Below are 12142 nucleotides of genomic sequence, written 5' to 3'. Positions count from 1 at the left end.
GCCTTGGGATGATATAAGGAATCTGTTCTGATGCCATCTTGGGTGGGCAGTCTTCTGCCCAGAGAGCAGCAGCGAGCATTGCCCCAGGATTTGAGTGCCACCCCCAAATGCTAGACCAACACCACCGAGCACAAGCAGTGGCCCAGTGTTCAGCTCAGTGCAGCCCCTGCGGGAGTCTCAGAGCGGCCCTTGGAGGTGGGCAGGTACTAGGTGGTCCCCACATTTCCACCCTGAGGTTTCAAGGATTGGACTGTGTGCCCAGTGCCACACACCCAGGACAAGGGGTGGGTACTCAAGGAGTCTGGTAACTTGTTCGGCAGGCCAAGGAGAGGGATCAAAGATGAACACCTTTTGCCCTAGCTGTTGTTGCTAAGTGGTTACAGCACTGGCCTACGTACCAAAAGGTCTCGGGGTTCAATTCCCAACCAAGGGCACATGTCTGGGTTGCAGGTTGGAGCAGCCAATCGATGTGTCGCTCTCACATCTCTCCTCCCCCCTCCCCCGCTTCCTCCCACTTTCTCTGAAAATCAATGGAAAAAATACTGGGATGAGGATAAAACAAAATGGTGAGCCCCTCTCAGCTCATTCATGGCCAGAGCACTGGAAGGTCTGATAGGGTGGGTGGGAAAGAGCTGCCATCCGCATCTGGGCTTATGTCCCAGTGGGCAGGCACTTGGACCTGTACCTTTCTGTCCTGGAACAGCCTCTGGCAGAGTAGCTGAGGGACAGCCTCTGGCAGAGTGAGGTCAGGTGGAGAATAGTGCTTCTGGCAGGCCCAGGTCAGAGGGAGGCAGAGACAGAAAGCCCCGGATGAAGCAGGAGAGGGCTGGGGCCGGTCCCCAAGACCCAAGGCAACTGGGAGCCCACAGAGGGTCAACTACAGGGATGAGGGGTGATTTCTGCTCTGTAGAAGTCCCCCCCGCCCCCCGACCTGTGGGTGGAGCTGGGGAGGGAGGTCTGAAGGATACCAAAGCTGTGGTCCAAGAGCAAAACTCTGAGGCCCAGCCAGGCAGGGCTACAAAGCTGGTGAGGAGTCAGGCAAGAGGCATTTGAGGAGGCAGTGAACCCCTAATTTGTCAGGGGAAGCAGAGAATAAGGAAGAAGCCATGGAAGAATCCCAGGGCTTAGGCCAGTGGGGGGAGGGAGGTACCAAAAGGCACTCCAAAGTGGCTGCAGTCTCACCGATCCTCTTCCTCCCCCTCTCCCTACAGAAAGGACCTCCAGCAGTCCCTGTAGGACCATGCCACCAATGAGGATGGCATTTATCAGTAACTCACCACATGATCTCCTAGAAACCCCCACTCATCCTGCATTCCAAACTCAGACATGCCTCTTAGCCTGCTGACACCCAGGTGTGGCTGGTACCCCTAGTTGTCTCTCACTGAACATGCTCCTTCACACTCACCACAACTGCCAAACTGAGTTGTCTATACCTCCCCCAACTGAGCCCCCACACCTGGCCCAGGGTCATCCTAGAATGGGCATCAATCATCAGAAGTCCTAGTGTGAATGAGGGATTGGGGTTTGGGCAGCTGATTGGCCAGATGGGTGCACAGAAGACAGACAGGTAAGGCAGCTGTGTGACCCTGGGCAAGTCACTTGGCCTGTTTGCCTCAATTTCGTCATCGTCGGTAACACAGGTACCATAGTGTTACCTCCTCAGGGTTCCTCTAAGGACTATGTGTGGCAGTGAGTATAAGCAGTGTTGGCGTGACTGCTGAAGGGGAATTTACTGGTTAACACATGATAGGTGTGGTAAGGTGTACAGGGACAGATAGATGGACAAGTGGACAGGTCTAGGGGTAGATGGATGGACAGGTGAGCAGAGGAGGGCACTGGATGCCTAGAACAGTGGTTGGCAAACTCATTAGTCAACAGAGCCGCAGTCTGCTGACCACTGGCCTAGAAGGATGAGCAGCAGGTAGGGCTTGTCAGATAACCAGGCCCAGGGTCAAAAGAGAACATGGCCAAGTGTGGGGCATGACACTGGCTGGAATGTGATGTCCCGTGGAGACAGGTGCAGAGGCAGGGAGACCAAGGACACGGCCTTGAGAAAGCTACATGGTGATGTGGTATGGTCTGCTCCTGGGGGAGGACAGAAGGAACCACGTTGGTGTGTGTGGGGCTGGGAGAAGCCTGAACACGTGCAGCTGCGAAGTGTCCTACAACTGGGAGAAGAGTTACATGGACAGGGGGCAGGAAAATCAACTGCGATTTGAGGTCCAAAAGAGAGGGCTGGTCACATGCACCAGGAGGAATGCCCTGGGAAACACTGGTGACCATGATTTGAGCAACTTCAATTTTAGGTACAGAGCAGCCTTCCCCAGGCTGTAGGCAGGAAACAGAAGACAGTAAGTACAGGTGACTTTGGAGCAATGGACTGTGAAGGAAAGGAGAGGTATTAAAGAATAGCTGAGGTTTGGGGTAGGAGCAGGTTAAAAGGGAGGGCAGTTTTAGGACCAGAAATATGACATGTATTCAGGCATCCAGCATATAAGACAAGGCCCAGCATATAAGACCAGATGGGTGGGAGCCGTGGATTTTGGGGGTACCCACTGGACAGGAAGCCGTAGATAGGTGCGGGGGAGAGTCTCAAGGGGCTGTTTTAGTAAAGTATCTCTGGGTTTGCTGTAGGACTGACCTTCCCCCACCCCCAAAATATGTCTACATATGAGATCCCTGGGCTGGGGCCAGGGAGAGGCAGGACTCAGAGGGGAACTGAAAACTCAGTTGAAGGTGGAGAGAGAGGGCCCTCCAGCCCTGTGTCCACCCGGCCCCATCCCCCGCCCCCCCGGCCCCGTGCAGACCCCAGCCCGGCCATACCTACAGACTTGGTCCGTGGAATCCCCTTCCGCAGGGAGCCCGGCAGCTTCTCTGGGCCTGGGAGGCCCTGGCGCTCAAACAGTGACTGTGGGAGTCGGGATGGTACATGGAGGTTCTGCCCACACTCTTCCTAAGCCTCAGCTCACCATGCACTATGTCCAGCGTGCTGGTGCCCAGGCACCTGCCTCCATAGCAGGGCCCGGCAGCAGGGCCTGGGCAGAGCATTGGGCAGGTTGATGCCAAGGTGGTTGGAGCAGACAGCAACCCTGGATGTGGCCCAGGTGGTGCCCAGTAGGAGGAGTGGGCCAGGAGACTAAGACACAGTATGTGGCAGGAACAGGGCTGGCACAGAACCTGCCTAAGGAACTGAAAGCCACTCAGCACGTGGTCAACTGTAGCCATTCTGGGGTGGCCCCAACTGTCTCCAGGAGTCTGGGGGAACTTCACAACAGTTCCTAGAGTGTGGGATCCACTAGAGTGTGGTGGATCCACACTTTAGTGGATCCAAATGGTGGACCCACCCCAGAAAATGTGCAAGCACCCATGCTCCACCCAGCCTTCAGCCCACACCCACACTCAGCCACCCAGCAGCTTACACTGATCTCGGCCGGGGTGATCCTCCGGCTGGTAGGCCGCTGTTTGACGGTGGCTGCTCTTGAGTCAGCATCCGCGATGTCAGGCCTCAGTGTGGGCTCCGCGGCGGCCGCCAGGATCTCATCTAGTTTCTCTGCACAGCCAAGAAAGAGTCTTCTCAGCCACCATGACCTTAAGCAGCCCCAAAGTTCTGTCCTCCCCACAAGGCTGGTCCACCCCGTGCTGAGCCCACCTCAGACATCTAACTCCCTAGGGCTGCTTCAAGACCTGGGATGGAGTTCCTCACACACCAGAACCCACGTTCTGCACCAGCCTGCCTCTCCACCCTCGGGGAGGCTCCAGGGGACCCTAGAGATCCCACTCCAGGAAAAGACCAACTGACCCTTAGAGGGAAGACCCAGACACATTGCTGAGAGCCCAGGGTCTCCCAAGATTCTGTGTCCTTTGCCTTTCACTTTTCTACTTGGCACAAGGCATCACTGTCCAGGCCCCAGCGCACGGGACAGACCTAGAGTCCAGCAGGTGCCCACGAAAGATGCGAATCAATAAAGAATGAAAGAAAACAGCTAACTGCCCCAGGCTGCTCAACAAGCCAAAGAACCTCCATCCAGGTGGGAGGTGCCAAGAAGAGGGTGTGGGGGACAGTTGGGAGGGACAAGGGGAACCCACAGAGCTGAACAAGGCCTGGGGGAAAGACACTGGGAGGCCTTCTCAAATCCACTGTTAAAAAAAAAAAAAAAGCTGTTTGTTTTCATTAAAGCTGGTTGATGATTTTAAAAGTGGTGTTTTTTATGAACAACATAACGAGCTATCAGGTCCAGCTGGAGGATGGATGGTCCAGTTGAGGCCAGCCACAGGGTACAGCAGGATGCCCACCTGCTGCCAGAGCACTCTCGTTCAGGAAACCTGCCCAATCCATCCTTCACTCAGGTTCCAGATCCCACTCTCCCAACCCAGGGGCTGTGCCAACTCTAGAGGCCCATGCATCAAGTCACCCAAGCGCCCCATGTGGAAGAACATCTGGGGTCAGACTTGACACCTACCAGCACCTGCCGTCCCATCTCTGCATCCGCCCACAATCACCGTGCAAAGTAGATAAACTCCTGAGATGTCCGGTACCCAACCCAGAACAGACCCACCCTGTATACTCACTTTCCTGAGGTAAATTCTTTATGACTCAGTTTCCTCCTCTGATGAAACAGCACACAAGCGGCACCTACCTCAGTGTTATGAGAACTAGCACATACATAGAGGTACCACCACTGTGCCGGCTCTGAGCAGGCACCAAGCACCGAGCACATGTTTGCTACAATCAGCTCCATAAGCTGCCCTGCAGCCCAGGGCACCCAGCCCGGCCCTGACACGGGAGCTCCACCAGTTTCAACTCACCCAGGCCCAGGTGCAGACCAGAGAGGCCCGTTAGAGGCCCCTTGTTTATTTTGTAATGAGGTGAATGCCTTCCCTTTGGAGCTGAGACCATTTAGGTCCCAGGCGATTTCCAAAGTGGGAAGTGCTTCACCTCTCATTCCACAACAACCACAGGAAAATATTGTTAATGCCCCCATTCTATCCAAGAAGAAACCAAAGCTCCGAGAGATAAATTGCCCAGATCACAGACCCAGTAAATGAAAGGTCAGACTTAGCTACCAGGCTGCCCAGAAGCCACAGACAAAAAGACAGGTGTGGAGAGAAACACTTCCATGGGAATCATAGGACAAGTGCTCACCTGAGCTATGAATTTGGAGGCCACTTGTCCAGATCCAGAACTCAATCTGAGACCACAGGACTGTGCCAGACAAGATTTATTTTCAAATTGGAAAGAATAAAAAATTCTGCATACTACAAGCTAGTGAGATTGACACCAATCCCCAACAAAATTAGAAAATGTAGCCGAAACTGGTTTGGCTCAGTGGATAGAGCATCGACCTGCGGACTGAAGGGTCCCGGGTTTGATTCTGGCCAAGGGCATATGCCTTGGTTGTGGGCACATACCCAGAAGGGGGTGTGCAAGAGGCAGCTGATCGATGTTTCTCTCTCATTGATGTTTCTAACTCTCTATCCCTCTCTCTTCCTCTCTGTAAAAAAATCAATAAAATATATTTTTTTAAATTAGAAAGTGTATTCTTATAGCATTTCAGACATTTAGATAAGGGAATGAAACCCATTAGAAAGTGGGTCTGGGTCCCTGGAGTGCCTCCCTGTCTCCCCACCACCATCACCACCAGCCTCACACACACACACCTGTCATGGGGCCGGGGGCTGGATGTGGCTGTTTGAACAAGCGGGGCCTGCAGGGGCGATGAATTGCCATCACTGCCCCTACAACTGGAGGCAGTGCACAGACCACAGCACAGCTCCCTGGGAGCCCCTCTAATGAGCTGAGCACAGAACCGATGTGCTCCAGAAATAGTTTGCACGTCGGCCTCAAGGTGTGCACAAAAGTGTCCACAGAGGAGACTCCATCACCTGTTTTAATGGCTGAAAAGATGCCCGGGAAAGCACTTCATTGGGACTGGGGGAGGGGCGGTGAGAGCTCAGAGGGCCAGGCTGCAGCAAGTGCTGGAGAGTGTGGGCTGCGGGTGTGTGCTGGCACAGGAAAGGCCCAAGGGACCCAGAGTGAGGACCAGTGAGGACCGGTAACATGGACAATGAGAGGCCACAGAGCCACCTCTGGCTTCTCGTGGCCTGGATTCCTGTTTACTCATAGGTGGGAAAAGCTGGAAGAGGCCAGGTCCTGAGATCTGACAGATACTGGCCCTCAGTGCCCAGGCCCAGACTCAGTCCCCATATGGATGCTGTGTCCCTCGAAACCAGGCCGGACATACAGGGAGGAGCCTCAGAGGATGTGGCAGATGAAGTCTGAAGGTAGCAGCAAGGGGTGGGGAAGCCAACAGCTGGGCAATGCTGGGGTGGGAGCGCCAGGCTGACTCCCCAGTGCTGTGGGCCCAGATTCATGCTCTGATGGACTGTCAGCACTGGGCTTGACCAATAAACAGATCAGCACAGAAACAGCACCCACACACCAGGCACATGGAAGCCCCCAGAGCAGACAAAAGAAGCAACCTCAGCCAAGTCAAGCACTGGCCACTCCCACCCACAACGGGCCACGGCTGGGTCCTGAACCCGCCCTTCCTGGCTCCAGGCCTCCACTCTGGGGGCTCCCACCTCTGCCTCACCAGGCCACCTCAGCTCACCTGAGCTACAAGACCCCTGACCAAGCCTGTCACATCCCTACATGACCCCTGCTGGGTCCTTCTACTGTGCCCCACCAGATCCCAGTGAAAAGGCCATCAGGAGGGTACAGCCCAGGCCTCCAGACCACCCTGAGTGAACTGGAACTCCTCATACACCAGCACTTCCCTGGACAGGGATCAGGCGAAGCTGTGGCCCTGGGGACACAGCGGATGACTCACCCCCTTTCCTTCTCCGAATGGAGGCTTGGAATCAAGAAACAGAGCAAAGGGGGTAAGAGGCAGGCTTCATCCTCAGCACCTGGGTCCCATTCCCCACTCCCTTTGCCCCACCTTCTTCTCCTAACCCTTCTAACAACCAGGACCTCCCAGATCCCCACAATCCCTGACCTACACTCCCTACCAGACCAGAGGGGCAAATACGTCCAATGCCAAGGTGGTTCACAGCCTGAAACTCGAGCCAGAAACAACCACAAGCAGAGACATATGCTTTTGTGTGCATGCACACACACATTACAGTCCACTCACACATGTACACATGATGTCCAAGCAAGTCCACTCATACCCATGCACACACTTGTGTGTGCCTACACACATGATGCTCACACACATTTGTGCATACCCACATACATCAACTCACATCTGTGCACACATTTGTGCATGCCCACTCACACACATGTCCACACATTTGTGCATGCCCACTCACACATAAGTTCACACATGGTGACCACGCACATGCTTATACATGTCTCGATCACACACATGCTTGTGCCCATTCACACATGCTTATACACTCACTTTTGTATGTCCCTCACATGCATGTTCACACACACGCTTGTGCAGACCCACTCACACAGGATATGCACATGCTGTGTAAGTCCCCACACATCCACTCACACATGTGCACACATTCATGCTCATGCACATCCACACACATATGCACACACATGTGGAGACGTTCACAGACAAGTAAATCAAATTTTTTTAGAGAAAGGGCAAAATCCCATAAAAACCAAGTTTGGAGGTCACTGATAGCGACAATGGTTGCCCTGAAGCATTCTGCAAAGTGTTTCCGACGAAGGGCAGGCCAGTCAGAGACTGCACACTGGCGTGGCACCTGCCCCCACGTTCTCATCACAGAGGAAAAAAGACCCAGATTTACCAAGAGAAAGTGGGAGGGGACTCAGACCCACCAGGGCCCTCCCAGGTCTGGGTCTCCACTGACCTCTGCAGCCCCAGCACGCCCTTGGCTCTTGCTGAGGAGATGAGCATATGGGGACCCCAATGCATACTTGCCTAAGAGCACTGGGGGTGTCCTGCCCTTCCTTCTACCACAAGCCCCTTCCTCTCTGCTGTTTCTGCCAGCCCTCAACCATTCAGGGCTTTGCTTCTACCCCACACTCTCTAGGAGCCCCCACCCTTGCCACCTGCTTTTTTTGTCACCTCACATCTTCCTTTCTTTCCAGCTATTTAGGTCATCTTCTCGGTAGACCATAGGGACCCTAAATGGTCCGATCAGTTCTCAACAGTGTGACAAAGAACTGATATGTTACTACTGGCAGTGAGCCAACAGGCCTGATTTCTATCTTTTGAAAGCACCAACACTGGACCATAGCTGAGCTCTGTAGTACTTGGGAAGACCCTGATGCCGGCCTGGCTTCCTCAAACCTGGTATTTCTAGAGGTCAGCACCTGCGCTGGCTTCCCAGGACAGCTGTCCTCTGGGGGAAGAATGGCTTCTCCTGCAAATGGGGGGGGGGGGGGGGAGGACCTGTGTCCAGCTTCAACCAAAGCTGTGACCCCTCAGTCAGCAGTGTGGACAGAGGCTCTGTGCTAAGCTGTTCCTTCCTCATCCTTCCTGAAACTCTGCTCTGAAAAACTGGATTAAGATAATGCCAACCTGAGGCTTCAGGAGTGAGCCCCTGGAGGATGAGGGTCACACAGCAGCAAAGGGAAAGCCCTGGACTAGAGCAGAGAGGAGGGAGGATCTGCTGTTCAAGGGTTTCTTCACACAGAGCAGCCCCTGGTGCCTGGATTACAGATCTAGGGCTGCCCAAGAACCTCTTCATGCAGAATTGGGGGCTCCCTTCTGAACATGCTGCTGAGCATGGCTGGGTAACAGCCTTTGGAAGGAGACCAGAGCTTCGATGAGGTGTCTAGCCAGACCCAGATGCCTGGGGATTTTGGATCATTGATCAGTTTGTACCATTAATCAGTGTAGCAGATCAACTCCCCATGAGTTACCTGCTTGTGACCCTGAGGCCAGAAATCTGCTAGCTTCCCTGATGCTCTCTTGAATGAGTGGGTTTAGCAGGAAATAAAATTCTAGGTGGAAAAGCATTTTCACACAAAACGCTGAAGTTATCCCATCATCTCCTAGAAGCTACTATTGCTGATCATAAGTCAGCTGTTGGTCTTGCCATCCTTCCTAAGTCATCCAGCTTCTTTCTCTAAAGGTTACAATTTTTCTTTTTGTCTAGGGTGCTGTGAAGTTTTACTATGACAAGTCTACAAGTATAGATTTATTTTATATTTCTTTGCTTGGGACTTACACTTCTTTAAACTGGAATCTCATCTCCTTTTTCAATTTTGAAAATTATCAACGATTTACTTTTCAAATTTGCCTCTTCCCCAAAGTTTTTATTCTTTCGTGTCTCATCTGCCCTGTGATAGTTTATCTCCTTGTCTCCTGTGCTGCATTTTAGGTCATCTCCTTAGATTTATCTTCTAACTCACTGATTTCTTCTTCAGCTGGGTTTGTGAACCCTGCCACACTGAGGAATCCTGTTCATCCCAGAGAATTTTCAGTTTCAGTGCCTACAACTTTTGTTTCAATAACAGTTTTTTAGGGATCCTTTTAAAATCTTTTTCTTTTTCTTTCTTTTTTCTTTTTTCTTTTGGTACTGTCCTGTTCTTTCACTATGAATTCTGTTATTTCTCTTAAACTCTGTATTTAAACACATTATTTTTTCTCTTTCATATTCTTCTATGATTTTCCCAATGCTAATCCCAATTCTTGGGTGTGGTTCCAGCTTTGGGTCCACAAACATATCTCTTGGCTTTGTGGGGGCATCAGAGCCTCACCCCCTTGCCCTGGGAATCTACATGCTCTCCCAAGCTCTCACGGACTCTGGCAGCATCAGCTTCCTCTCTCTTTTGGCTCTGGATTTCTTTCTTCAGTTTTGAGACCTGGGGAATTCCTAATCTTTTGTTTCAAGCTGGCTATGTGTTTTTAAGTTTTTATTTTATTCATAATATTCATGGGGAAGGAAAATCCTATGTCAGTTCAGTTGATCTTGGTGGCTGTCCTCCAGGATAAACTACAGTCCAGAGCAACAGCTTGCACAGTGTGGCTCAGCCCATGACCAGGAAGGGATCAGGGCTCAGTCAATGACTCAGTCAGGAATAACTTTAGGGGACAGGTAGGGTTCTTTCTATGGCTAGGGAGGAACCAAGCCTAAGCCAGGATTGAAGCTCAGTCTAGAATCAGGATCAGAGTCAGGACTGGATTAGATCCTGACTGAAGCCAGGGCAAAATCTGTGACTAGAACTGGGTTTAGACTGTAGAAGGACAGAGCACATTAATAGTCATGTGACTAGGATACGCTCATGATGAGGACAATGATGGTCACGAATATTAGGACATGGCTTTGCATATCTGGACACACCAATAACGAGGCTATTAACAGTCACATATCTTGAGACATGTCCACAATGAGGTTACCAACATCACTCTGGGATCATGCCCCCAACATGCCCCATCAAAGCCCTGACACACTCTTGTGTGGCTCCAGCAGCCCTCGAGGGCCTGCCCATCAATGAAGCAGTGAGGTACACACAGCCCTGCTAGGTCAGCCACTCACTGTAATTACTCGGCTCAACCAGCGAGTGAGCCGGTGCTGAGAGGGTAAAATAGATGCAAAAGTCACACAGCCAGTGCCAGCAAAGCCCGGGCAGAGCCCAGGGCCTGGACTCCTGCCCTTTTCTCATGTGGGTGAAACAAAGGAGTAAAGTCAGACTGGAGAGCCACAGGCAGCACATGCACACACATGCAGACACACTGGTGGGCCAGGCTCTGCTCCCGCCACCATCTGGTGGTCCCATATCCATCTCCAGCCCTGTCACCCAGCCCCCCGGCCCTCATGCCATCCACATGTCTGCCCCTCATCACCCCACTATTCCAGTACCCACCCATTTACCTTAGACCTCTTCATACATCTATCTGTCCTTCCTGCCCTCTCTCCCTCTGCCTGGCTTTGACCTCAGCTCACTCCGCCTGGCCACTCACCCTGGGCTGCCCGCAACCTCCCGCCCCCACCACTCACCAAGTTCCTCAAGCTCAGCCGTCATGGACTTGGAACGCAGGGTCAGTGTGGTGCTGGGGGCCCTCTTGGGGGGCTGTGGGGCTGCAAAGAAGAGGGAGGCCTTGGACCTCCTGTCCAGCAGCAGGCAGCGCGGCGTGGCCAGGTGCAAGTGCCACTTGCGCTCCACCGCCTGGATCTCCTCGTACTCCCGTGAGGACGTGTCACATTGTGCCAGGATCTTGTTCAGGCTGCGGCTGGACGCAAACTTCTTCATGGTGCTGGGAGCTCAGGGGGTGCTGAGAGCCAGGCTGGCCAGGGGCCTCAGGAGGTGGTCAAGAGCCCCAGGAGGGGTCAGGGTGCTGGCCAGCTCCAGCCTGAGTGCCCACCCTTTAGCCTCTGAAGGCTGAGCAAGGAGTGCCAGAGCCATGGCGTGGGGGTTGGGAGGGGTCCCCAGCAGGCAGGACTCTAGCTGCTCCAGGGCTCTCCCAGGTCCTGGAAGCCGCTGCCCTTCAGAGGACTCTGGTGTGGTCAGCCAAGGCATGGCCTGGGCTGGGCCCGGCCAACAAAGCCTCCTAGGCCCAGGCTGAACCGCGACATCGCGCAGGGAGAAGACGCTCTTCCTCTTCCCTCAGGTGCCACCTCCCCCTTCCCTCCGACAATGAGCGGAAGGCAGCGTCAACCTCACAGTTGCTATGGCAACCCCGGCCTCCAGGCAGCTGCTGGCAGTGCAGGAAAGGAGGGCTCTTCCACACCAGGGGCTGGGGGATGCCAGGAAGCAGAGGGCGGGGATCTGAGGAGGGCAGCCTGTGGTCAGGGGTTACAGACTGGAGGCCAGGAGGCCAGTCTAACAGCAAGGGCTGGGAAACCACCAAATTCACAAATGGGGCATTTCACTTGGGTTCAGACATCTGATGTCAGTAGTCTTGGGTCAGGGAATGGGCAGAGAAACATGGGTCTGGGGTCAAAGGTCTAAGGTCAGGAGCCATAGCGGAGAGTCGGGGCACAGAGATCTGAAGCCTGACTCCTCACCTCTGCGCCGAGCCCCGTCTTCTTCCGGCTTCCTTGTCACTGACACAACCTTCATGACAAGACGGTTCCCGCCCTGGCGGATCAGCGCCACCACCTGCTTGTGTCCAACCTTCACCACGTTCACCCCGTTCACCTGGGACAGACAGGTAGGTGGGTGGGTGGGGTCCAGGTGTGTCCTCCTCAGAGCTCAGAGGTCAGCACC

At 53.5% G+C, this 12142-nt stretch overlaps 1 protein-coding gene across 5 annotated transcripts in view; it reads right to left on the bottom strand.

Annotated features, from left to right (window-relative positions):
* The window catches only part of SHANK3 (SH3 and multiple ankyrin repeat domains 3), a 48379-nt gene that overhangs the window by 13518 nt on the left and 22719 nt on the right, over positions 1-12142 (bottom strand). For 4 of the 5 annotated variants that reach the window (XM_084880059.1, XM_084880063.1, XM_084880062.1 and 1 more), the window contains 5 exons: positions 11941-12073; positions 10933-11013; positions 6831-6854; positions 3420-3550; positions 2824-2908 (listed from right to left, as the gene is read on the bottom strand). In XM_084880059.1, coding sequence (XP_084736185.1) covers positions 2824-2908; positions 3420-3550; positions 6831-6854; positions 10933-11013; positions 11941-12073 — 454 coding nt within the window. The remainder of the gene's footprint in view (positions 1-2823; positions 2909-3419; positions 3551-6830; positions 6855-10932; positions 11014-11940; positions 12074-12142) is intronic. The other variant, XM_084880061.1, reaches the window with a different exon arrangement.

The sequence above is a fragment of the Pipistrellus hanaki genome (genome assembly GCF_964339955.1).
Source record: "Pipistrellus hanaki genome assembly, chromosome: 3".
NCBI classification, from domain to species: domain Eukaryota; kingdom Metazoa; phylum Chordata; class Mammalia; order Chiroptera; family Vespertilionidae; genus Pipistrellus; species Pipistrellus hanaki.
This window is presented reverse-complemented; position numbering and strand designations above follow the sequence as displayed.